This window comes from Synchiropus splendidus, chromosome 6 (genome assembly GCF_027744825.2).
Source record: "Synchiropus splendidus isolate RoL2022-P1 chromosome 6, RoL_Sspl_1.0, whole genome shotgun sequence".
Lineage (NCBI taxonomy): Eukaryota > Metazoa > Chordata > Actinopteri > Syngnathiformes > Callionymidae > Synchiropus > Synchiropus splendidus.
This window is the reverse complement of record NC_071339.1, coordinates 10,849,093-10,876,936: the sequence shown is the minus strand read 5'-3', so window position 1 is coordinate 10,876,936 and position 27,844 is coordinate 10,849,093. Positions and strand designations below refer to the sequence as shown.

Below are 27,844 nucleotides of genomic sequence, written 5' to 3'. Positions count from 1 at the left end.
TGGAAACACTGATGGAGTAGCAACAGCCAATAATGGTGCAAGAGAGAAACCATAAATCTGAAGGGAAGGTTTTGATATTTACTGAATTGTAATTTTTGTTTAAATCATAAGAAGTAGATCTCTGAAATCAGCAGCAGTCTGTCCCTTCATATGTCCGACCGGAATGTGCAACTTCAGTTCTGCGAGCAACAGACTTGAGTTATTATGATGTTATGGGATTTTTCCGTTAAAAACATACCAAATACTGTCACGCTTAAGTCCACTTCCATGATGTGCTGTATGATATCGGTTTGTTTCAATGTTTACACTTTGTCATAAAAAAAATTACAAGTTTGATTACGCGAGTAATCAAACTTGTAATTTTAAATATCTTTAAAAAGAGATTTTTGTCTGATGGATGTGGCAGCTCTCATTTAAGCAGTGACTGTGCTGTGAAAACCCTACAAGGCCTTGTCATGACGCAAGGTTATTACAATGGTGAACAACTGCCTGTCATTGAGTTCAACATAATCCAATCAGTATTACCAGTCCGTTGGTGCCCGTCGTTTGACTGCTACACACTTGAGCATGCAGGAGTTTGGTGACATCCCTGTGACGTCCAGATATCTCTGCTCCCCCAAATGGTGGTGTGTTTACCTTCTTGTTTTGAACCTCCATGATGGATCACTCACTTTTGTGAGTCACTTTGGCTGTAAACATCAGCTACGTTTTGGCTGTACTCGCAGTGACACCTGTCGTGAAGTTTACACGTACAGAATCCCACGCACAGACTTCGTTTTATGAGGTGATGAATTCCTAGTTGAGGTGTGTTCACAGAACATTCCTGCTTTGTTTCTGTTTCCTTTCCAGGCTGGCTGTGGTTTCTAACAGAGTTGGAAGAACTGCAATTGCTTTGCTTTTTTTGCTTTTGCTCTCTGGAGATGGTGACTGTGAACCCTTTGTATTAAATATGTTGACCTCATACTTGGCTGGGCAGTTGTTGGTCTTCACAAAGGCATTTATGACGCAGCTGCTGCACTCGGATACACAGTATTTCTTTGCATATGTCAGTATGAAGGCTGATCTTTGTTTTTGCACCTCACAGAATGATGGAACAATTTCACCAGTATTCACTAGTCATGCTCCCATGCTCAGTACTTCATTAGAAATAAAGTTAAAGTTGTACAATAATACTCCTGACCCATTTCTTCCAAATTCAAATACACCTGCATGTGTGTGGGAGTGTTGTGCATTAATTAACAGACCAAGCTAACTCTTGTTATTTTAATCCTTTCAAGTACCTGTAGCTCTTGTTTTATTGGCTTTGCACCAATGAGTCCCATTTGGAAAAAGGTTACAGTCTCCATTTTCTTCATTAAAAAATTATAGCTCTCAGCAGCAGTTGCAGTGGGGCTGCAAAGTATTAAATTTTAGCGCTGCACTCTATGAACTTACTTCATGTCACCTGCCTCCATGAGCAAGTGTTCTCCCTGACACTGATCAAGCTGGCACTAAAGCAGAAGTCCTAGGGGTTTTTGCTCCAACTCTGTTCCAGTCAAGGCAGGAAGGAAATGATACACGATAGCAATGCGCAACAATGCCTTATTGTCTCGTCTCCCAAAGACCCGTTTTCTCTTTCCATCAAATGTGACTTGGCTTAGTAGATTATTACGATACATTACAGCCATGTTTAAATGCCAGTATATTTTAGTTCTAGATCGTCTTCCAACAGCAATCAAAACATTACCCATTTATGTAGCCAAAAAAGCTGCGTGGCATTCATGTTCATGTTTCTATTTACCCTTAACTTTGGCCTGAACGTGAGAGTATTCTCAGGTAATTCAGCTGTCTGGGTGCTCTGTGCCCTTTGCTTGAATATTTAATACTTCTGAGTGTGTTGAAGGGCAATAATCCCGCTGTTTGATTTTCACATTGTGCCTGGTCTCAGTGGTTCCACTACACACTACATGGTGATTTAGTAGTACTCTACTAAAGCATGCTATCCACAGAAAACATCTCTCTGAGGGGAGTGTGTACTTCTGCTTGCTGCCAAACACCAAAGCACTTTTCCTCCCAGTCAGCTCGCCTCAGCAGCTCTCCTGGTCTCGCCATTGCTCCCTGCTCTTGACCAAAGACCAGTCTGTCTCCTGGTTTTCCTGCTTTTGTCATACACAGTCATTCAAATGAATCACATGTTTGGAATCATTTTTAAGTGGTTGATTTCATTATGCAGATGTTGTGGGGGACTTTGAGGGAAGCGTTTATGTTTCAGCATTCAGGATGGAATTAAAACTAACTTCTGTTTGCCTCTTTGTTGTTTAGGGGTTTTGTAAAAAAAATGCTCCAATAACAGGGGTTAGTGTCTAGGGTGCTTTGGATTCTGAAGAAGGGTGGCTGATGAATCCTATAAGGATCACGGCACGGCATCTGTCACACACCCAGGTTTGAAGCTGTCTGCTTCGAACAGTGTGATCTTGTTGGGTCACCAGCCAGGTGGAACCTAGAATGTTTCAGTTTAGGCAAGAAAAGATCGTGGGGCTAATGGCAATGGAGTCACGTGACTCTGTGTTGACTAATGTGTTACGTAATTGATTCGCTTTGTACTTCATTAGTAATAGTTTCTCTCGATTTAATTAAAAAGAAAGCCAGCAATACGCTATGTTTATGCTCCTGATTGATTCATTCTACACATAAATTGTTTTCATCCTTTCCAGAAAAACTCTGAATACTTAGTTTCAGTCTTTACTTTGTGTGCTGTGAGCGTAATCTGAAAAGCCGAGTCTTTCTGGGGTATGTGGTTTAATAGGAAAGCTAACAGGCTCACCATTCAGCCACAGACAAGTGAAACACTTTTAGCTCCGAGTGCATGAATACTTTAGGGAGCAACTCCTGTCCCTCGCAAGTGTCACCCAGACCACGTGTGTTTGTGTCTGTGAGTCTCTATCCAGAGATCCGTCAATCCATCGAGCCATCAGTGTGTCGGGGGATGGTAATCCATTCTTCCCATATGCAGATAGTGGCAGTGAGATTAGGCAGACCCCGGGTGAGGATTAAAGCACCAGGACTTGGCTCCCCTTCTATTTTACCTCCTCTGTAACCAGCCATCCCCCTCTACCATCACCCCACCTCATTTTTCCATCCCCTCACCCAGCTCCCACCCCCGGGGCAAATCTGCAATCTGTGGAGTGTTTTGGCTGCTGTGTGAAGAGGTGGAGAGCAGATTAAGATAGACCCATTTAGGTTCTGAATGTATGTATTTTGATTTACTTGCATACATTTTATTGGTGTGCTTCATGTGTTTAGTCTGTGTGTGTGTATGCAATGTTTGCTCATGAGGAATATGCAGCAAATGTGGGCTGTAGTGTGTCTAATGGTTCTTTTAAGTTATATTGCTTGCGGTTGCCTTCTCGATTATGTCATGGTATGGATACAGTAATTGACTTTCTGGAAATGTGAGATTGACTGTGTTGTGCTCACTTGATTTGCATATTTTTATGGACTCACCATGCTGTTCAGATTCTTCCAGTGTACTGTTGGATTTTAGACCTCTTCCTAGTGGACAAATATTGACTGTTGTTTGATGTGATAAAGAATTAAACGATTCATGTCTAGAACTTTATGTAGACATCCTCACAAGAAGACAAACTAATCTTTACACATTATTTTAGCGTTCAGCAAGTTGAAGCACAAATCTAGGGTGGTTCAGTTGCCAGTTGGTCCCAGTCCAGGAACTGAACTGAACTTATGGCACAGTGCGTTGTACATCCGTGATGGTCCTCCATAAACATCTGCCTTATAAGGCGTAGTCCTCATCCATCGACTGACTTTAACGGAGTACTGGCGTTGCGAGTCATGAGGCACTTCATGCTGACAAAAACAGACGGAAACTCACCCTGAGGAAATCAGTTTGGGGGCCCCTATAGGGCTTGAGCACTTGGTAGAGCCGTGGTGTTCTTCTGGTCACAAGCATACGAATGAACAAGCTCTTTTCATCTGCTTCAACCTGCATCACAGGGCTGACTTGAGTTGGAATGCAGAAGGCAGATAAAAGCTAATATTGGTTCACATCTGTGTGTTCCCTCTCTTGCACTGACCCTGCTCACTTCCCCACTTCACTGGGAAACACGCTCACCCCAATCTCCTTTCACTATTCCAACCACTTTAAAATCAAATGAAGAAAATTAACCAGAGCTGAGCGCGGAGTCTGTTTTCCCACTGGTATCCTGGTCACGTTCTTACTCGTTCATTCTCTTTTCCAGACTCGGTTGTGATGCAGTGACGGCCTTCTCATTTTTGTTCTCAAAAGAAAAAAAAATCCCGTTATCATCATCATGTAGTTTGCTCTCACTTTATTGTTGTCATTCCATTATTACTTGTATGTAGCGTATAGATGTTTCAATCCAGATGTTTGTATCTTATCCCATCTTCTTTTAACGGTTAGGTACTGTAGTTCATTCATTTTATTACCTTCTTTTAACGTAGAAGTTCAAATCAATGTTTCTCTTACTTTATTCCTTGACATGAAAAACATTTGTTACTCTTGAACACACAGATCATGTAACAGAAATAGCTGCCCCGGATATTAATTGTGTCAAATGTATACAAGAAAATGCATTCTATTCTCCTTCAGATGGTCTGGACATTTATTGATGGTCCTAACACCTGTTTTTAGCTTTTTGGCTGTTGTTGTAAAGTTCCCTCTTTAGATAGTCGAGGTGAAATAATTTCTACAGTTGTAATTACTGTAGAAATTATTTCTAAAGTCATTATTTCTATTACTTTAGAAACAATATATTTTTAGGTGCAGGATTGGCAAAAAAAGTGTTGCTCCTACTCTTTGTCCTTTACAAGTAAAACCTCCATCCATGTTATTGTCTCAGTACCTGAAGATAAGCAGAACAGTGCTGTGTTGTTTATTTTACCTTTTGTTTTTCATTGGAATGACCTTATGGGCTATCTATGATTTGCAATTGCATGGCAATACGATGGCTGACATTTACTGCATTGGGTGTCTAATTGAACTAAATATAATGTCTTTCAATTAGACTCAGGTGTTGTGCTTTGTTCAAGTCTGACGGCTGATTTACACCAGTCATGTCCTGAAGATGCCAATATTAGACAGCAGTAAACTCCTGAAGGTTTGGAACGGATCTGCAGAAGTCATGTTGAGTGTGTTTCAGCAGTGACAGGAAGGTGCCTGCCTCTGAATCACTTTCTGTCAGTGTTACAGGCTCCATTGGCCCTTTTTCAAACTCGGGCATTTTCCAAAGCCACCATGGTTGAAAGTCATTAAATATTCAAGAGGTTAATGTTGCAAGTTCATAACTCATTTCAGCAAGACTGAGCCGACAATAATCGGCCTACAGCTCCCTTGCTATCGTCACTTTAATTAAATGCCGACATACATTTGCCTTGCAGACTTGATTTGATATCATTTATTCATCACTGGGGCAAATGTCAGCTGGGCTTTTTTTTTTTATTATTTTGGATTTGCATTTCTGCGTTTATGGCGGCATGGTCGATTGATCATCAATAGGAAGTGTTCCATTGACATTCACAGTGTTATTTCTCTCTGTCTTCCAGGGCTCTCTCCTTCTCCCTCCGTGGATGATGTTCCTGATGACGGCTTGCATCACTGACAAGAGGAGTTGAATCAATAGTTCTGTTCCCCTGTCTGAAACCTTCTCTCCGCTTCAATGTTCTTTCTATTTATTGACAGAAAAGTTGACAAAATATAAAGCCCTTAACCGGTGCACCTAACTGGTTTAGGCCAGTCCTAATTCCCACCCCCTACTCCCCCTAAATTGCATCTAAAAGTGCCCTGATGTCTCCCCTAGGTCGGCCGACGGCCTCTATTGGCCTGCAGCATTTGATACATCTCGGGCTTTTACTTGTGTGGAGTTCACCTTTCTCTGAAGGCCATGCCCCACCATTTGAAAGATTCAAACCTTTCCAATGGGGGCTCACACATTTGGCTATCCACAATCAAACTGGAGAAGTCTATGTGGGTGCCGTCAACTGGATTTACAAACTCTCCAGCAACCTCACCAAATTGCGCAGCCACATGACTGGACCCGTTGTAGACAATGAAAAGTGCTACCCTCCTCCAAGTGTCCAGTCTTGCCCTCACGATCTGGCCCAAATTGCTAATGTGAACAAGCTTCTTCTAATAGATTACGCTCAGAATCGTCTTATAGCCTGTGGTAGCACCTCGCAGGGTATCTGTCAGTTTTTACGCCTCGATGACCTCTTCAAGCTTGGTGAACCCCATCATCGCAAAGAACACTACCTTTCCAGCGTGGAAGAGTCCGGAACGATGTCAGGGGTCATCATTGGGGTCCCCTACAGCAAAACCAGCAAGCTGTTCATAGGGACCCCTATTGACGGCAAGTCTGAATACTTTCCAACCCTGTCGAGTCGCAAGCTGATGGAGAATGAAGAAAATGCTGACATGTTCAGTTTCGTCTATCAGGATGAGTTTGTTTCCTCCCAACTCAAAATCCCTTCTGACACCTTATCCAAATTCCCTGCTTTTGACATCTACTATATTTATAGTTTCAGCAGTGAGCAGTTTGTCTATTATCTTACCATGCAGTTGGATACTCAGCTCACCTCTCCCGATGCGAGTGGAGAACAGTTTTTCACCTCCAAAATAGTCCGCCTCTGTGTGGATGACCCCAAGTTCTACTCTTATGTTGAGTTTCCCATCGGCTGCACGAAGGATGGTGTTGAGTACCGTCTTATTCAAGATGCTTACTTGGCTCAGCCGGGGCGCCAGCTCGCTAACTCCCTGGGGATATCGGAGAGCGAAGAAGTCCTCTTCACCATCTTCTCTCAGGGTCAAAAGAACCGGGCCAAACCACCTAAAGAGTCGGTGCTGTGTCTGTTTACGCTGAGAAAAATCAAGGAGAAGATCAAAGAAAGGATTCAGTCTTGCTACAAAGGAGAAGGAAAACTGTCTCTACCATGGCTGCTCAACAAAGAACTGGCCTGCATCAACTCTGTAAGTACTATTGCCTATTGTTTTAAGGAATCACTTGTACATGTGATGTCAACCTTTTTCAAATTGATCATGAGCAGTGTTCCTTGACTCAACATGACCCTTTTTGCACTTGCAATTATGCACGACGGCTAATCCTATATAGCACCTAAAAAATTGGTCACGTTTTCCACTTGAAAATCCACACATCCAACTTTTTTTTTTACTGCAATGGTAGATAGCATTGCTGATAAAAATATAAAAAGGTGTTCAGGGGTGTTGGAGTTTGTGCGAGCCAGGAAGTTGCCTGGGGCTGGATTAGATATTTGCTGCCAAAACAGCTCTCACTGAAAGTAGTGATGACAAAGAGAAAAGGGATACCTCAGCAATGCAAATACTTGCTTCATTTTTTTTCAAGACTGTTGACATTTTTTTGCCTGGTCTGAAAAGGTACTTTACAACCTAAACCAAGGGTATTGATGACCATCTGGGATGTCTTGAGACTTATACCAGTACTAGTACTACCAGTACCAGCCTTTTTTGCAGCAATGGTATTCATCATATATTGCCCACCTCAGCACCTGATACCTACTACAGTGTTCCCTTGCTATATTCTGTGGGTTCATTGCGTTGCAGGTTTTTACTGTGCTGTCAACTCTCAAACTAATGAGGGTGGGTGGCAGGTAGACACTCCCTGATGTTCAGCACGGTGGCGGACCTTGGCTCCACTTCAAATCGGCAACGGTTCTATTTTTTACGGAGCTCCGCCCACCACCAAGGATCTTTCAGGCTGGAACTATACAATGAAAAGTGATGTGAATCGGAGCACATGCCATAATAAAGCATTGTGGAGACGCATTCAACATTCAATGACATTAGTAGTTCCAGAGACTGTGCTTTGTATCAGTACTCTATTAGCAAGTACTCATGCTTAGTCACCAATAAAGTAGTATCGAGACCTCCCTAATGACTATATGACTGACTTTATGAAATACTGCTGTTTTTAATGTTTCTATTTAATCTTGTAAATGACTTTGGTTTTGGTTTGTTGTGCTAAAAGAGATGAAAACAAGCTTATTTTGGCGAACATTCGATGGTAGGAAAAGGCAGAGAAGAGGAATTTTGATCACCCTACTAGCCTTTACACCAGCTGGTTGTGTGTTTCTCACTTGTTTGGTAGTTTTTTTTCCCTCTCCTATTCACATCTCGCTGCAACCCCTTGGTTCTTTGATTTAGTCAGGCTGGGGACATCATTAGACCACAGCCCTGGATTTGTGAAATGTCACTCAGAAGTCATTCAAACATGCACAAACCCCAGTAAGAGGTTGGTTTCTCTGCAGTGTTAGATCCTCAGGGATAGAATCAGCTTGACTTGGTTCTTTACTAACTGATCCACTGAGCATGGCCCTGCATGTATTAACAACACACATCCACACTAACTCAAACTGTCGACCTCACAGGGCTACACACAACATCACAGGCTGGTTCTCTCTTTAACCTGCTCACATACTGTGGGTATTCTGTATGACCTTCATTCTCTATTCAGTTCCGTCGATCTTCAGGATGCAGCTGCGTGCTTTTATTTTATTCATATGTGATTGTGGCCACCTGTTTGAGAAAGCCCATTCCTCACTCTGCTTTCAATCCTCCCATCATTCATGCCACCATTTTCTCTTCTCAAACAGCCAAATTAAAAGACCACTTAGAGACACTTTTTTTCCCTTCAAATGTCACCGCACTCCATTTCTTGCAGAACATGCCATTGTGTGGCAGTTCAGTCTGCTCTGTGCTCAATGGACTGGGTTACTGGATATAAAAGAAGCGCTGCTCTTCTTAGGCCTTCATTAGCTTTGTCCTCAGGTGTGTTTTTCTGTGACAGTGTAAATGATGATAGTGGCCTTGTTAAGACCTCCTGTACCTCCATCCCCCTTCTATCTCTGTTTCACCAATGCACTGTGTCTCACTCCAGTTTATAAAGTTTGATTATTATTATTATTTTTTTTCAATCACTTTCGTCACATGGATGATAGCATTTGGTGCAAAAGAAGAATTTCTTATTTATAGCTACCAGAATTGTTCAGCACAAGTTTTCCATCAAAAAGTTGCATCAAAATTTTGATCCAGCAGCTGTTTCTAGAGCAAAATCTATTTTGTCAACACTTAAGTCAAACACTTATTTGGAACTGTAACATCATATTGCGTGCCATCCTCCTTTAAACATACACATACAGAGGACTGATACCCCTTCAACCTTTAAAGGTATTTTGATGTCAGCAAGTCATATAAGACTGGTGTCTGAGGAGTTATAATTTTAATGTCACTCTGACAGTTCACCTTGACTCTTTCTGTTATAGCTTCTGGTATTTTTGTAATGTGCTCATTCAGTAGTGATATTCCTCGAATGGACAGAAAGTGATGATGGTCAGCTTGTTGGAGCTGTGGGCGGTGGTGATGTAATGGCCTGGGAGACGAGCTGACCCGGCAACAGCAGTGAAGCTGAAGGGTCAACCTTTAGGTTAATGACATCTACCTCCTTGCCCTAAAGCAGCCCCTGATGTCAGTGCTCACTGCTGACCCTAGCCACATTAGGTGGCACATGGGGCCTCAAATCTGACCTCTGATTTAAGTCCAATATCACGCTCAGAGAGTGAATATTTCTCCAAACACCGTTTGTACAATAAAAGATGTACCCTACACTTCCATTAATGTTGTGACAACTGATGATATTATCATTATTCAAAGTCCTAGACAAAACTGAAGCGAGAAGGAGAATAAAAACCATAGAGTGTGTTTTCTCCCGGTCCACCGCTAATTTAAAAACAATATTTTGTGTGCTATTTTATACTTTGAGGCAAAATAAAAATCTTCAATAGCTTATTGTTTCTCCCTTGTTGACAAAAAAGAGACATACTTGCATAGATGTCTTTCTTGTTTCTCTTACGGGAACAGGTCAGTGCGTTTTCCCTTGGACTGCGATGTGCTCAGAAAAAAATATCCTAACCTCTTGCTTAGCCTGGCTTGAGCACCCATGTTCAGTCGATGTGAAACATGTATTTTAGTATACGAAGTGACCAGCTTATATACTGGGAGTGGGCTTTACAAGTGTACATGGAACTGGGAAATTCTCAGCTCTGTCCACAAAGTTAGATTTGATGGGGGGAAGATGTGAGAAATCTCACCATCCTGAGATCATAATCCAAGATGGCTTCCCTGATGTAAAACAAGACGTAGAAGTCAAGAATACATGAAATATAGCAAAGGAAAGGGACAGAAATTCAACATCTTTGTTTTTCCGCTTCATCTTGAGGTTTTTTTGTTGTTAACGAAACACACATTTATCAAGAAGTTGATTATGTTCGGACAATGCTTGCTTGAGGTTAGCTTTCGCAGACGTCGCACCTTCTTTTCCGTCCTTCTGAGGGAACTAGTGGGCTGCAGTGGTGAAGGTTTTTTTTTTTTCAACCAATCTAGAGGACAGGTGTCTTAGGTCTGTAATCAGTCAGATGTTGCTTGTTTCAGCTGAAACCTCATTGGTTAAACCGTGAGCGCTTAACTTGCCTTTGACTACTGGATTGCCGTGGTCTGTTATATACTGTACGCTGTTGGTGAAATTATGAATGTGAATGTGACTGCTCGCAATCTCGAAGAGATGACTGACTTGCTCAAGAATCATGTGAAATAAACTGTAAGACTAACTAGTTAATCGTGGTTTTGGAGCTCTTAAACAGGAGGCTTTGATGGTCGACACCAGGAGAGAAGTTGTACACTTCAATACAGTAAATTAATAGATTGTCTAAAGTGGACTAATACATCAACTTAAGTAACAAATGATAGATATATCACACACTGGGTTCTATTCTTGCTTTTCTACAAGAATGTTTAATCATCTCCTGCCCGATGTTATTATTTAAAGCAATTACTCTTTCTTTAACAAAGATCATAGTTAGGCTCACATTTTAAAGAGGAGTTATAGAATTATCTTTTGCTTGAGGCTTGTCCTCTGATGAATCAATGAAGCGATGCCCCTCGGCGGAGCAGCGTGGGGAAGATGCCACGCTCGACTCTGCGACAGTCCGCCGTAGAGGGCAGGGAGGGGACACAGCTGTTTGTCACTCTGGCGAGATTAATGGCCAAGACCTTAGTCAGGATCCCGTGTGGAGTTTTGACTTGTACTGCTTCATGATTTGTAGCCTCTGGGTGTCATTAGGATGAAACATTTACAGTCACTGTGAGATGGAGGCTGTTTTCTGTAAACACGCGTTTGGGCACACAGCAACGGCTTCATAAATACACACACGCACCATTTAATCTTGGGTCAGTTTATGTGTGGTTGTGTGTTTGCCTCCTGTTTGGGATATTCATAAGCAAACTCATTACCTTCAATAGGGTCTTGAGTAAATAGACGCAAGTCTTTGGAAGATATTAATATGGTGTTAAACTGTGTTTGCGAACTTTGTGGCTGCATTCTGTCTCAATTAATCATAGTCATTTGATGTTGATTTTTAATGTTGACTTGTTGACCGATCATTTTATTCCCTTGGCCTTGGACTAAATTAGCGGTGTGTCACTAGTGCGTCAAAGCTGTTGCTTAAAAGTGAATTAGCTTGAGATCTTGACAGTCCACTGAGGCGGCTATAGAATGGTTAAATATTTTTAGCAGGAACATGTCGTGCTTTCGTGCTCAGATTCTTTTCTTGTGTTATTGTTGTCGTGTCCCAACTTGTGTGGGCGGCAGGGAACATTCGCATGGTGGCTGCAAACCTAAACATAGTGTTCAAGAGCATAGTAGGAAATGGAAGGAAAGGTGACACAAGAGTAGTAATTTTAGGCTGAGAAGATGAGGAAACGAGGGAACGGTATGCAGAGAGGGAAAGTAGAAGGCGATGCAGTGGTTCAGCGGAATAGTGCTGAGGGCCTGCTGAAAGAAAGAGTAATAGCCCCAGAAATTTTTCACCACCTCTTCCAAGAACAGCATGAGAAGAGGGTGGATAACAGGATGGAGTGATAGAGTGGAGAACATTGGGCCTCAGCACACGTGATATCAGGGTTTGTCACCTGGCCACCACACTGTCCGATTCTCCAGCCTGCCTTGCTGTCATGTCACTTCCATGTGTGAGTTCTATGGATGCCAGAGACAACTTCAGAGCGATCCTCATTCGAAGGGCCGATACAGGTGCAGGAATGTGATGATGCAGTTGGAGAACATCCCTGCTGAGTTCATTTATATATTTCTGTCCTGTAAAATTGTTTTATTTACTACTGCTCACAACAATCAAAACAATTAACTGATAAGGATTTCACATGCTCTCAGTGGGGTCACATTTGAAGGGAAGACATGCAGGAAAAAAAAAAAAAAAAAAAAAAAAAAAAAAAAAATATATATATATATATATATATATATATATATATATATATATATTTTTTTTTTTTTTTTTTTTTCCTGCATGTCTTCCCTTCAAATGCGAAGGGAAGACATGCTACTGGTGAGGAAGAAGAATGTCAGTACACACACACACACACACATATATATATATATATATACATATATACGTTTATATATATACATATATACGTGTATATATATATATATATATATATACACGTATATATGTGTGTGTGTGTGTGTGTACTGACATTCTTCTTCCTCACCAGTAGCAACTGAGTCGACCAGAAGACTATTCAAGTGTCACAGTGCTTTCTGTCCAGCACCAGATGGATGGCGAAGTTTTCATCTTTGACACCAACTAGTACATCAATCATGCAATCAATCATAGCAAACCAGTCGATCTGAAGTGTCTTCATTTCATGTTAGGCATGCCGGCTGGTATGTGGTCGCTGGGGTCAGAGGGGTCAACTCTCAATATATTGCCCAGTGTGGAGAAACCACATGACTGTTGACTGACTGACCCCATATCCAATAAGAACTATGTCAATTTTTTAAATGTAATTTTTTTTAAATAAAGCTCCCCATTCCCCAAAATTCAACATGTATAATATTTCCTTTACACTATATTCTTGCTGTATCTCATTACATATTAATTTTATCATGATTCAAACACTTTCAGGTTTTTTTCTGTGCCTCATTTGCTTTTCACCCAGACAAGTCAAGTTAGTTTGCTCCACAATGTCAAGTTAAGAGTATAACTCACTTATGCTCTCATTTAAACTCTTCTCTTTCTGTGGACTGAAGCTAAAGGGATCTACCGGCAAATGCGTTTAAGTAATTAGGTTTGATTAATTGAGTCAGAGCCGACGAACAGAGTTAATAGACAGGGTGGACGTGTCGAGCCAAGAGACATGCACTGATCTGGAGGCCTTAAATTCTTCCTTCAGGTTGACTTTTTCTGTTTTTTTTGGTTTGATATTTTAATGGAGGCTCATCCGATTGTGACAGTTGTGTGTGATTATGGATGGACGCATTCATGTGTGAGCTTAAATATCGTGTCACCTCACCACAAGTGACTGTGAGAAGTTAGCGTCTTCTTCTGTCTAATTGTGAGTGTAATTATATATTGATCTGCTGCCTCTCTCTCGCTGTGTGTTTATGGGTGGGTGGTTTGTGTACACTTCATTATCATCAGTTGAACTCGGCTTTAACAATACAAATCGTTTGTTTGTTTTCTTGTAAATAGGAAAACATCTTCTGCGTTCTTTTGCTGTCTTGTGTTTCAGTTTAAATGTGTGGTTTTGGAAGCAGTTCTCTGTAGAGGCGCCAACGCATTGATGTTCCACTGTCTTCCTGGAGAGCGTTCAACAGCAAAATTACTACTGTGTTACACGAATGTGGAACGCAGTCAAATACCTTTCTCATTGTTTTGTTCAGTAAATATAGTCAGAATTTGTGTGTCTATCATGCCATCATGATTTATTATTTTATTATTACAGGCTAAAAGGACAGTACTCCAAGTTATGATCAAATATTTATCATTTCACTGTGTTCATTCTATGTAAAGGTTGGCGTGCAGGCGCCATATATTCCTCCGATTAGGAAGCAATGAGTTAGTTTTGTGAACAATTGTTTATGGTTTGGAACTTATCTGTGGTTTCCTCCTGTCATCACAAACAAAATTCAATATAAACCAGTGAGATGACACTACAAGGTGGGCATTATACAGGCACTAATAATACATTTAGGGCGTCCTGCTGAGGAAACAGGGCATCCGGCTTTGAGTGCTGGACGCCGTCCATTTTTTCATGTTTTGCAGTTTATGGCGCCCACCGGATGCCCAAGACGCCCTCTAGCTAAAAGCCTGTTTACATGTTTGCAAGTACATTTCCAGAGGGATGACGTTATATTATTATTATATGGTGACACTTTCGATCGGGGAACAAATAACCATTAGTTGAGTGTTTATTCATGTAATTAATCATAATAAACTAAAAGTAAATAGGATAAGAAACCGTGTAAATAGAAGGCTTACAAAATACAAGAGAAATTATAATAATGAGTAACGCTTAAATATTTGAAAATAAAATTGGTGTCTGAATCATTCCTTTAAGGACTGGCAAATAACCCTCTCTGGGTCCTCGCATTGTCACTGATGCTTTTACTGACAGTGTTGTGTTTCTAAGATTCGGTGCTCCTGACTGCACGTCGTCAATACCCCTAATTATCATAGGAATGTCATTTTGACATGACTTTTATAGCTGACCATGATCTATGAGGTGTTGGTCAGACTTAACTGTTTGAGTTCTTGCAGAGAGCTAAAGCTGTTCTCTTTAAATTGATAATCGGATAATGTCTGCTTCAAGCGTGTTTGTTTTCCAGCAGCACTGCACACTTGATGTTTTCAGCTGCTACCTACTGAGCCCTGCAGTTGTCTGTTGCCTCTGCAGAGATTCTCGATTATTTATTACCCAGCCTGACCCAGAACGCCGTCGTCAGCTTCACTCGTACATCAGGAAATTAAATTGTCAAACTACTTTAAAAGTCAGTATATATTTTTGGTTTACTATCAAGGAAATTACTGGCAAATTGGAATTTATTTCCATTGGAGCGTAGAAGAATGCCCAGTCTCCTGGTCATGTGAAGGGAGCGAGTTTAACTCGCTGAATTAGGAGTGTTAGCGCCACCTGTCGTGTCTGTGTCAGTGTTTCCTGGGTCTGACTGACTAGTACTCAGGTTTAAAGGTTAGATTTTCACTGTTGTATTGTCGTAAATTCCCTTTCATGTTCGATTTGAGATCAGCTTTTGAGGAGATCCGATGAATGATGAGTGACTCTACCATCCATCACTGTCTTGTTTGCGCCTTGTTTCTCCTGTCATTACAGATGTAATTTAGGATTTTGACTTTAATGGCTTTTTTTTGTTTCGAAATAGTGCATGTCATCCTACACCAGTTGTTTATATTCTTACTGAAAGCAAGGGATTGTGGACAACTTGGCCAGGATTGTGTGCTTTTGCTGAATATGGTGTTGGTTTTAAGCCATTTCCTTAACATCTGATTGCCGAGCACACACCAGTGTTATTATGGGATGTCATGTGCATGCACACGAGCCCACAGCTGTATGAATGACTGCATTTCACGGTTTTGCAGTGTGAAGCTGCCGAGGCTTCCTGAAAGCAGCCCCGCCCTTGGAAGCCCCACAGTAGTGGCTGTTAGCCAGGATCCCCTATGACCCCGAGTTGTTTGCACAAGCCACCCTGGTTCTGTGGCATGTCTTTATACCTCATACTTTGTATATACTGTAGGTCACAGGTAGGTTTCTGACCTTTAAAACCTGCCCATGTGCGCCGTAGATGACTTTAAGCTGTGCTCTTATTATTTTTATGTATATCATGGGGTGCAGTCACTTCAGCACTGGTTAGAGGAATGATTTTGGCTGCACCTCTTTCAAGTCTTCTGTGTCAGCCAGAGAAGGCTTTATTGAATACAGTGAGTGATGAGCAATATATTCATGTGTTGGAAAGTGTCAGCCATCAGCACAAAACAAGGTTGACTGCTTAACAAGGCCACACAGTTATTTATGATAATTACTGATGGCTTTTTGAAAGTTTGTTGACGAATGTCAGAGCAGTTGTGGAGCCTGTGTGACGTCATTCTGTCCCAAACAAGCCTTTTTTTTTTTATAACAATCATTGGGACAACTTTTCTTCTCCTACATTTCATCTTTGTTGTAATACATGTAGTATCTGTTCCACTTATGTTGTATATACAATATTACATAAGTGACTAATGATTAGAATGTAATTTGAAATGATAAAAGCATTTGTTCATTATAACAGGTTTTATCTCACCTCACTTTTCTCATGCATCGGAAACCGATATTAATATGCTCAAACCACGCATTATAGTACTCCTAGAAATGAATAGAAAAAAAGAAAACAGTTTCCTGTCAGTTACACTGGTGAGACCACTGTGAGGAATATTATTTCCATACTGAATATCAGCCTCAATTCCTGAGGGATCACTGGAGAGAGTTAAATGGCAAACCCACTCTAAAATGTTGCGTCTATTAAAATGGTCCCTGACCTCAAGGGACATGCTTTCCTTCTATACTTTTCCGAGCTGCCTAAACCTTCCGATATCCCAGAGAGTAAAGCAGGGATTTATATATGTTGCCTTATGCACATGTTTTTGCGCGGTTCTCTTGGCCCACTGTGTCCACGGTTCCCACAGTTCCCACACTCCACTGTAGCAAATGAATTAACCCTTTATACTTGGTTTGCCTTGCCTGCTCCAATTGTTTGGTGTTGGTGGTGATTTGGTCTGAACAAATTCAGAATTATGAATGTAACTCCAACGTCTATACCTTCGTGCATATGTAACGTTGCTTTAATTTGTGCCACAGTGGTGAATTATAATTATGCCAATAATTTGTTTCTTACAGTTTAAACAGAAAAATAAAAAATACATTTTGGTTTCCTGTGAAAGACCTGTGTTAAAACCAACCCTAAGATAATGCTGTTAAAAGTTCCAAGCTCAACAATAGTGAAACCACACAATTGCCCATTAATGTTGATGGGTTATATGATTCTACCATTCACTGTCCAATGTCAGCTATCTGGCATGTTCATATTTTGATGGAAGATTCCATCCATTTTGGTCAAATTACCCTTTTGACCCCCAATTTCCTGCAAGCTGGACAGAAGTTTTACAAAAAGAATAAATTGTTTTCAATTTGTCCATTCCCACTGGCTGTGGGGCTTCGCACAGCACCACTGTGGACACACTCGTTGAGACATGAAATCGGCCAATATGGGAAATTTTCATAATTAAACACCATGTTTTGATTAATTTATTCGTACCTTACTGTGAAAACAATATGTCATAACCCGTGAACGTGTCTCCGAAGTTATTAATTTTGGTGAGCGTTCTTTATAACACTCTAAAAAGACTCTCTATAACTCTATAACTCTATAAAGACATTGGCTCTTTAAATTCGCATAGTACTGCGGGGGTGTTGATTCTCACGTGACTGAGTGGATAACAGGTGGAAACTGAAACTCCTGCTCCGTAGAAGATAGAAAGGGGTTTACAGGGACAGGTATTGAAGTGGTCTCTTTTCATGAAAGAACAGCAGAAAAATGAAAATTGTATCAGATTAGTGATCTGTTGTCAGTTACAGAGGTCTATGTTGTTGTTGTTTTTTTTAAGCTAAACCTGTGAACTAGTGAAGAAAACCAGAAGGGCAATTGACAGCTGTCCAGAAGAAGGCTGGAATTTGGGCGATGTGGAAAATTGGGCAAATCCGACCAGCAGAGAGAGCGAGGGGCCGGCACTGTTATCTCTCTTTTCTGAATCAATTAGATAATGTACTGATAGCACTGTGGATGACGCTGTCATTTACTCCCCGGCATTGACACACTTGCCAAGTGTGTCTGCTGAAACACACGTGAATCATGAGAACACAAGCCCCCCATTTAGCATGGCTGTTCACCAGCGTTAACTCCCCACTATTACACACATTCACTGTGTTCCTGATACCATCAGTACCAGTCCCAGCAGATATACTTCCTTATGTTAGGTGTGGTGCAGTCTAAAGCATGATTAATTGCTCTGTCAGTTTGGGTCATTTTTAAGTTGTCAGAAGGTTTTGAGTATTAGATTATGTATTAGCTTAAAGACTATTAATCTTGATGGCCGCCTCGTCCACCTCGCTGACAGCTGTATATAGTAGATGTATAAGAGCCGACTGGTTGAGACATCATATGGGTCAGTGGATTGCCTGGGGCAATGGTCCCTTCGTGACACAGGAATGCTCCAGATATTGTCACATGGTCTACAACATAGCCCCCTCCCGCCCCCTGCATCACTGCCATGACTGAACACTTTTGCCGGGTGGAGATCTTTTGTGGTGTTTATGAATGGCTCCTAATTGAATTGGCGGAAAATCAACTTAACAATTTAATCCAATGACGTGTCTTTAGGTCACTACATATTCCTGCTGGTTTGACAAAAATGGGATCAATGATGGACATTGTATTCCTGTGCATCCTTATTTATCCAAATCTCGTGTTTAACACATACATTGGAAACAGGAGTAAAACTGCTGCCATCACTTGTTTTAAGTGAAAAAATTAAATGACTTTTGATATAGTATGTAATGCTGTCAATAGATTATTTTAATCTCAATTAAAGCAGAGTTAACTCGTGTTAATAGCAAATGAATCCCATATGTTGTATCTGTGCTAAATGTAACTCAAAGGAAGATGCTCTCCAGAGTGGCCAATAGTGTTTCCGATGTTCTGCTGTTAGCATGTTGTCGAGCCTCTTCAGAGCCTCTGAGGTTATTCTGCAGCATGTTCTTGACAGTATCGGTTATGCTGGGTTGTTGGATGAAACAAATGTTTGCATGATGGAAGCATTATTGGCCACTCTGCTTTACATCCTCCTTTAATCTACATTTAGAAATGGTGGCTTCATTTGCCGTGAATCGCTGCTTAACTCCTCTTTAATGCAATTCATTTTAATCTATTGACGGCCCTAATTATTTCACCTCTCCTGATCTAAATCCAACTCTCCTCTCTCTCTCTCTCTCCAGCCTTTGCAGATTGATGACAACTTTTGTGGCCAGGACTTCAACCAGCCCTTAGGGGGCACCAGCACCATCGAGGGTATTCCACTTTTTATCGATAAAGATGATGGCATGACGTCGGTGGCAGCTTATGACTACCGCAGCAACACGGTGGCGTTCGTCGGAACACGCAATGGCAAATTGAAAAAGGTAAGAATTTTTTTCCAATTTTTTTCCTGTTGTTTTGAGCTGCTGATGCTTATAATTGCTGCGTCAAGTTTAAAAATGTAGTTTCTCTTTTATGACTGTTTAAGGCTGGCAATCTAATCTTTTTTTTATACAACTAATTTGAATTTTCTATGTGTAGCTCAAGTTAATGCCCACTAAAATGCTAATCTTCTGCGAAGTGAGATGCTGCTGATTGGGAAATGGTGATAAATGGGTGCAAGCAGGACTCGTCCATGTGATCATATGTAATTTACTTTTAAAAATAATGGTCTAGATTTATACAATTGGCTTGTAAAATGCCATTCTGCGCGTTGCATAGTTATTGATTTAGAACTGTCTCATATTTGAGAATGTGGGAGAAAACGCTTGTTGGGTAAATGGAGGTTCATTTGAATTCACCCCGTTTCCTCTGCGTAGCTCAAAACCTGCCATCTATTCAGAATTCTGAATATATAATCAGTTGTGTCTTTCCCCACGTTTAATGCATACTTTGCTTGCACACTGTTTGTCAGTCTCAGGAAACATAATAACGCCTGTGCTGGTGTTGGGAGGAATTTGTGTGTCTGTGTGTGTGTTTATTAGAGAATGAGAGACGACAAACAATACAGTGTTGACTAAGATTCAGTGCCGTGCATTTGTCAAAGTGACATCCATTCACTTAGCTTGACAACAGTTTCTTTATTTATTTTGCTCATGTCTGTGCATTTCCTATTCCCGGTGTATTCTTCTGCGTGTATAGAAAGTCAGTGGGGGGAAATAATACTGCACTGCTGTTTGTTGTTTAGCTGTCTATGTTGTTTGTTTGGGAGTCTCATGTTTCTGCCAAAACTAGATACTCTGTGTTGGCCACATTTCAGTCTCGCATGGGTTGTATATACCTCAACCAGACGTTGTGGCTTATAATTATACTCAAATGATGAACCCTGGAACACTCAGACTAGAATTAAAGACTATGAGAAAATAAAGCTTAATAAGGAGGAGGGTAAGGGAAAATGAAGAGGAACAGCAAGGGAATTTTCTAGTCTGTAATAATGGATTCAGTCGCCATAATCACCGTCCTCATGTGCTGTCTACAGTTTTTTAGGTCAACATTTCCTGGAGTGAGTTATTGTATGGATGGCAGACCACAGTAAATACTAAATTAACTTTGAGTTCAACCAGCAACTTTGCGTTATTATTAAAATGATTTTTACCCTCAAATGGTGTTTACTTCTGTATCTCCTCTCATCGCTAAAGCATCTTTTGCTACTTCAGAAGTCTGTATCAAACTGGCAGAAGCCCTTCAGCTCACTCACTTGACTAGCTCTGTGATGGGAAACGGCTTGCCAGCTTTCTCCTCCTTGCCATGGGCATCTCGAATGTTACTACTTTATTCTCTTGGCACGACGGGGAATGTTTATCTTGATTAGTTTGCATTCAGGCTCTATTTATAAACCACTTCTTCTTTGGCTCACTTTCACAAGACTGTCCCCAACTACTTTGTTGGCATCACACTCGGTGTGGAAGAGTGATTCTTGTTTTTAAGGGCAAATCGGTACAAGGAAAGGAAAGAGGGGAAACCTGATACAGCCAAGTTGTGTGATGAACAAGGTGTCATCTGGATACCACCACAGTCAAGGGCCTAGCATCGGGCAGCTCTTCGTTGCTCTTGTTGAGATCAATATGTTCACTCTTTCTAGTTTATTTTGTATGTTTGAGAAGTCAGAATCAAACGTCTCTTCTGCCAAGCACCTACCTTTACAAACACTACTGTAGCAATGTTTGATTTGCTGCAGTTCTGGCACATAAGTAGGGCTGAACTCTGAATCGTAATGTGATGGAGGTCTGACACAGTTTTCACTGTGCTGTCCGTTCATCCATGTGTTTGTTGTGTCCGTTCCATACAGCAACACGTCAGTCTTAGATGTTATGAGTAAAAATGGCAACCACACTTCACAATTCAGTGCTAGATCCTGCGCCGCCGCTATGCTAGGTCTTGTCGCTTGAGTGTACAAGCCCACATGCTACTTCATTTCTGAAATGTCTTCAGCTCAACCAGAAATGCAGGATTTAATCCCAAAAAAAACAGTCAAGCACATGATTCCCTCCCTCTCAGGTTGTTACTCTATGCGCGAATGTTGCTCTGATATTAAGAAAATTGTGTATCAAAACCATGCTGGCGTACAGAAATGTATTTCTTTCCCCTAAAATCTTTGAATTCTGGACCAAAGTTTGACACTGACAACATGTTACTGTTGGCAATATGGGCCATTTGTCAAGTGAGCATCCAGTGTATGAGGTTATCGTAGACCAGCTGGTCATGTCAGCTTCAGGTGATTTAGTCATTTAAGTCTTCCTCATTTAATCAAGTCATGTGCCTCTCTCACATAAAATGAATCATGTCCTTCATCAAGAAATACAGAGAAATGATCGCGCCTGTTGAATGCTAAAATGCTTTGTAATGATATAATCCTAGATTTCTTTTGGTGGCAGAAACCCTCGAGTTTCAGCAGATTTCCTTTCAAGTGTGCATAAATGTAAAATTAGATGAGCAGTTAAGCGCGCAAATTAATGGGCTCCAATAAATGTCAGAATTAGCTGCCATTACTATTCAGTATTTCAAAATCATCACTCTCCTTTAGGAAATTTAAGTTCTGAGTATAATCCATCCCTTTACATGCAGAGTGACCCTTTATGATGAAAAAGTTTTCGTCCATATGTAAGAAAAACATTTTCTCCAGCTTATTTCGTAACGTCAGAGTGACTGAGGTGGAGCCCTGTCTATCACATGGGTGATCAGATACAGGCAACCGGAGGAAGACTCTCTACAGCCATCACTTTGTGCATCTGTATCTTGTGCATTGTGGGAGGAAAATGGAGGGCCAAGGTCCACTCTTTATATCCAGAGTTCAGCCTTCAACCATTTTGCTCTTCAAGTGACCTCCAAATTCATGAACAGTTTTAAAAACTCTACTCCTTTTGTGGGTTTCTTATTCCTTAATGGATATTCTGTACAGATAAAAGGGCTGATTCTTCAGTAGAAAAATGTTATTTATTTTTAACCCACTGGATTTTTCCTGATGTAGACACGAGGGAATAGAAGGTGGGTGATTAATGGGGAAAAAATGGTGCCACGAATGCTTGTTTTTTGACTAAAACTGCATTTAAAGGCGTTAATATATTCACGCGGGAGAGTCCCAGCAGTAGTTGATAAAGCATATTTAGCTGAAGTGTTTGTCAGGAAAATAAATGTCAACAATCGATGGAATATGTATAAAAATAAATACATGGGAAGCATGTTGAGCTGTTACTCTTGGCAATGCCACACCACAACCAGTCTTAAATTATATAATAATTTTATTTATAGAGAAATCTAGTTTTCATAACTTTGCAGTCAGAACATTTTTTAATTGGCAGTAAAAGCAGAGCGTTATGCTTCCACTGTCCCTCAGGAAGCCCATTTCTGTTTCTATTTATTTCCCCAACTCCGTCTATTGCCACAAATTGGTCTGTAGGGACTGAACCTGCGTTGAACTTCTGGTTCCCAGGTCAACCCTTCAAAGACTGAGGTCTTGTGACACTGTGTCACACTTCTGTGTGCTCTCTTTTAAATGAGGTGGTTAAAGCACAATTACTTGATGGGAAATCAGTGAAGAAAATGTGTGTGTAAAGTGCTCTTGTGTGCGTGTGTAATCGTCTGGCTCAGCCAGTCGAGCCACGAGTTGTTTGGCCGGGGCAGCTGCACAGAGGCTCGCTTTGTGCAGGCGTCTTCAAGCCTACGGTCATTAGTTCACACGACTGCATGCGATCTCCCACGTTTACAACAGTGAGAGGGTGAGAGCAGGGCAGTTTGATGAAAGGATTAAAACTCTTATTTGCATCCTTTCTCAGACTTCCAAGATGCGTTGCTTTACGTCAAAATTTTACTGAGTAGGAATGTTGCGGCCTCATGTGAAGACGACTGCGCTTAACCACGCTTGACTTCACCATCATGTCTTTTAGTTGTGTGGCTTATTCATTTTTGAAATGCATCTGCCTTTGCGTGCATTCAGCTTCCTGTTCAAGCATGTGGATATTAATTATCTTGCTATTGCCAACCCAAATCATGTCTTCCATTTGCTGGTATGTCTTTTGGAAAACATTGAGGTGAATGACCCAGGTTAATTCATTTTGATCTGGAACTATTTGTGTCGTCGTTGATTGACATTGCAATGAAGCCTTCGTGGCATCCCATTTTTTCAAGACTAGTAGTAATTACGCTGTACACTGGGTTTCAGCCTTTTATTTTACAGTGATACTCATAAAATGGCTGCCGATACCATGACGCTTAATGGCAGTGTGCAATTTTTGAATGTAACTTTGTTGAGTTTGTGTTTGTACTGCTGCGAAACACTTACTGTGGAATGTTGTTCAAACAACGATGTATATGGTAAAATTCAACGCAAATTTATAAACTCGATACAGTACATGTTTTTCACCAGGATGGTTTTTGAACTGCGGTGGACAAAAACCACCTGCAGCCATCTTCACCTGGTCTGTCACTTCATTCATCTGACAGGATGGTTGACTTAAGTCAAGTGCAACTGACATGTTTCTGTCATCAAGTTATTTCTTTTTGGATTTTTCACTATAATTACTACAATCATGTCGACCTCTAGGATGCTTTGTGCATTTTTGCTTGTTTTGATTTGTCCCCTTTATCACATTTGATCCCTTGAGATTTCGCCTTTACAGGAACATCATTATTCTGAAGGCATGGCAGTTCTCATTTGTGTGCTGCCATTGTTTATATGTAGCAGAAACCCTATAATAATGCTTTATTTAGATGTCAGCTATTGTAATATATTGGGCACAAAGTTTTGCTCCGTAGAGATGAGCAGGTGCAATGGGCAAGTGAGCTTTTGACTAACTTCAAGAGTGCCAAATGTGTTGGCTGTAGATCTAATGAATGAAAAGCAGTGAAGTGGCATCAGGGAGATGACTGTCCTGGCTTAGTGAGGCACATATGTCACTTACCTGAAACACACGCGGCTCAAGAAAAACATTTGAGTCGAGAATGCCACTTTTTTTTTTGACAGAAGGCGAAAGAAGAGTTTCATGTCAAAATTAAAGCATATTCTGTCAGTGAAATTCAGTTCACCAAATGTGTTTAAGACAGTTTTTAGATTCTTTGAGGGATGTCTTTCACTGCAGTCATGATAGTGGTGTGTTGCCTTTCTCAAAACTGGCAGACATTTGTAATTATGGTTACGGGGTGAATAGCAAAGAATTCTTTGACTGAACCGTATATTTCAACTGAGACATATAACGCAGAAGAAAGATAGATGGCTTATATTTTAAGTTGCAGAAAAAGTCAAATTCCTGTTAGCCATCAATATCGCTGCAGCCTTCATGCAAGCATGTTGATGAATAAGTGGAAGAGTCACTTCCTCACTTTCACTTCCTCCTTCCCGTTTTCTTTGTTTTATCTGACACTCGTCTATTCTCTTTCTACATCGTCTCTCTGTCTCCTCCTGTGATCAAAGATTCTCCTTCTTGATAATAGATGGGCTTTGTGTTGAGTCGAGATCCAGTGTTCGCTATTTTTCTCTAATCATTTTTTCCTCTTTAAAGAGAAGCAGAGTGCACGTGTATAGACACTGAAACACATGCACGTCACGTGAATGTAGCTGCACACACACGCGCGCTGTTTCACATCTGAAAATGGGTTGAAACACTATGTTGGTCGTTAATGAGGATCCTTTTACATTTAGCACCACACTTCCAATTCACAGGCACATGCACACGCGCGCGCACACACACATGGACCCGCCCACTTGGACTCATTAAAGTCTCTAATGGTAGACCTCTTCCCAACCAGGGCGTCAACTGGCGCAGTGATCCATATCTCTTGACTGTCTCTAATAAGTATCAGACACTCAATGTTACAATAGGACTAGCTTGCCACATGATCAATTATTAATACCTCAGATCAGCGCCATTACCGCTCACTCTTAACAATCGAGAGCTCATCTCATTTTAACTCAAGTCGCATTATCCTCACACTAGCCTCACATAGCTAATGACTTTTTTTAAGGACATTTTGGTCCCGATTATGTCAGTGCTATTACAGTTCTGCTCAGACTGTGCTGCGGCTCCGTATTGTGCTCTTTCCAGGACGCCTCCTGATTTGCTGCTTGCATGGGTTAATGAGGCAAAGTGAGGACTGATGAGAAAGGAGATATGTAGGATAAGCTGTGAGAAGTGAAGATGGCAGGGAAGCGAAGGAGATTAATAATAAATGTGTTGGCCAAGAAGCCTTTTTTACAGTAAGATTAGAAGAATGCAAACCGCATGACTGAAGTAGGGCCACTTCTAGGTCAGCTCTGGCAGTCATTTAAATGACCTCGATACTTCTTTTTTCCAATCATTTATTTGCTTTCCATATAGCTCTTTTCAGGATGATGGACAAGTTCTGACTTCTCAGCCATAGATGGTATTTGGCTGGCTGCAACATTGTGGAGCTTCTCATCTAGACTTTTTTTGTCTCTGTGTTGCGCTGTGCTCCTCAATTGTCTCTTCACAACGGTTGCTCCGCCGCGTCACCCTCCTATGCTCCTTTCACTTCATTTAATGATGACATCTCCAATTCAGAGACGCCGGAAACCACCTCAATCGTGTCCATTTCAATGGCATGTGATCACACGATATATTACTATCTTGGAGAATAACCTCCTTGATCAGTGGCAACGAGATTGTTGGGGTGCATCTCGTAATATTTGTTTAATGCAATACAGATATACTAAAAAATACTCCAAAGCATAGATCTCAAACAGCCTGCCATATCTGAAGATAGCAGGCCAAAGTCAACATATTCTCACAGGTATGTCGGCCACCATCTCCCAGTGTGACGCCCCGCGTCCAGAGGGTTAGACATGAGTAGCACAGTTGGTACAGATTACCTTTTGGCCCAAAGGAGCCAGTATCTCGAAGACTAGCGGAGGCACACGTGTCCACTTTCCTCTATCTCTAGCTAGCTATTGGCACCAGCAGCTGCTGCCTTGGCTAAGAAGAAGTAAATAAAATATGACAGGCACATCTCTATCTTCATTACGTCACGTGCAGAGTAAAAATCAGTTATTATCAGGTGGACAATGCAAGACATCTCACACTGCGATGGAAGCCATCTGTAGTAGGTTTACCTTCCTATTGCTTGTTGCTTTGAAATGAATTGCAGGAACATGTGCATGTAGAAATACATTGAAATAGTAATTGAAATACCCAAAACAGACGCACACATGTCAACAACTCAAATGAAAAGCTCACCGTGATCCCTCTCACACAGCATGGTAGCATGTCCAGGTCTGACTAATTATCCTCTAAGCCCCGCCCTTCCACACCCCCTATGGCGACTAGATTTGCCAAATGTTTTCTTAGACTTGTTGCTGGCTGGATATTTTGCCCCCCAGCTAGACAGATTTCAGGCCACCGGCCTTCCGATCGCTGCTAACCCCAGCTGCCCTATCCTTAGTTAATCCTGTTAGTCTATGGCTTGTTTGAGAGTCCCTCGACGACCCACCTGGAATGTCCTCTCAGTAATCTTTAAGCAATGCAGTGACATCAAATAAACAAAGTTATTTTATTTGGCTCATTAGCTGTTAGTTCTGGTGTTGGAAAGTTAATTACACCGTGGAGATAATGGTAATTAAATGTAACTATTGTTTCAGCTGTGGATCAGTCCCTTTTTTTGAATGTTTGCGAGCAGAAAAACAGATAATGGGTCCATTATTGGTGTAGCGACAAGGTCAGCTCACCCATTTCCATCTGTTAAGATCTACAAACTGAGGAATTAGGCATTTAAGAGAAGGCTGACTGGACGCAGTGTGTCACTTGGTGGCAGATGGTAATTTCTTCTTCACCTTTTTCCTCTTCATCTCCTTCGCTCACCCATCACAGATCTCTTAAGTATGAGAGACAGAAAGAGCTCATAGTCTCCTCTTCCTGGTGAAATATTTATTCATCCTCTTTGGTTGAAATGCTTTAAACTGACGGAGTCTTTAATTAGTCATGCATGCATCCTTGCCTCTTCTCTCTCCAGCTCTTGTTCTTCTTGGCTCTAGTCGTAGTCTGTCTCTGTTTTTCTCTTTGATTCACTCACACCATTGCCTCTCACTTTCTGCTCCTCTTTTTCCCCTCAATGGAATTAGTCATTAGCCGACTGACTGAGCTGATTGCATCTATTCCCAAGGCTAGCATTTGTTTGTGAGTCTTCCTTTTGTGCCTTTCTTATCAGACGCCCACATCTCCCCAGTGACTCTCTCCACACTCCACTCTGTCCTCCTCCCAACATATTTCCAACTTATTTACCCTCCCATCAGGATTCCCCCTGGCTGGCGAGCCACGGTAGACTGACACACCCAACCACCCCACACATTCATCGCTTCAGTATGGAGTCTCTTTGGAAATTATTTTGGATAGTCTCCTGCAGAACATGAGGCCATTTCTGAGCGTTTTTTTCACGCTCACCGGGGTCTCACCGAGGTCTTGCCAGCTATTTTGGTTGCCAACATCCTAGATGAAGGTGTGTGCCACAAATGGCAGCGGGAGAAGCGTTATTGGTTGTAAACCCCTCCTTTGTGCCAACCTCTCCTTCCACCATCAACACACCCCTCACCTCCATCCATGTGTTGCAGGTGGATTAAGCTAATTAAAGCACCACAGCAAGGCTCCCGAGAGACAAGC

The 27,844-nt window shown here is 41.3% G+C and overlaps 1 protein-coding gene across 2 annotated transcripts in view; it reads left to right on the top strand.

Annotated features, from left to right (window-relative positions):
- LOC128760024 (plexin-A1-like) overlaps positions 1 to 27,844 on the top strand; it is a 153,187-nt gene that overhangs the window by 20,436 nt on the left and 104,907 nt on the right. For both annotated transcript variants that reach the window (XM_053866907.1, XM_053866906.1), the window contains exons 2-3: positions 5,563 to 6,982; positions 18,944 to 19,126. In XM_053866907.1, coding sequence (XP_053722882.1) covers positions 5,804 to 6,982; positions 18,944 to 19,126 — 1,362 coding nt within the window. In that variant the 5' untranslated portion in view covers positions 5,563 to 5,803. The remainder of the gene's footprint in view (positions 1 to 5,562; positions 6,983 to 18,943; positions 19,127 to 27,844) is intronic.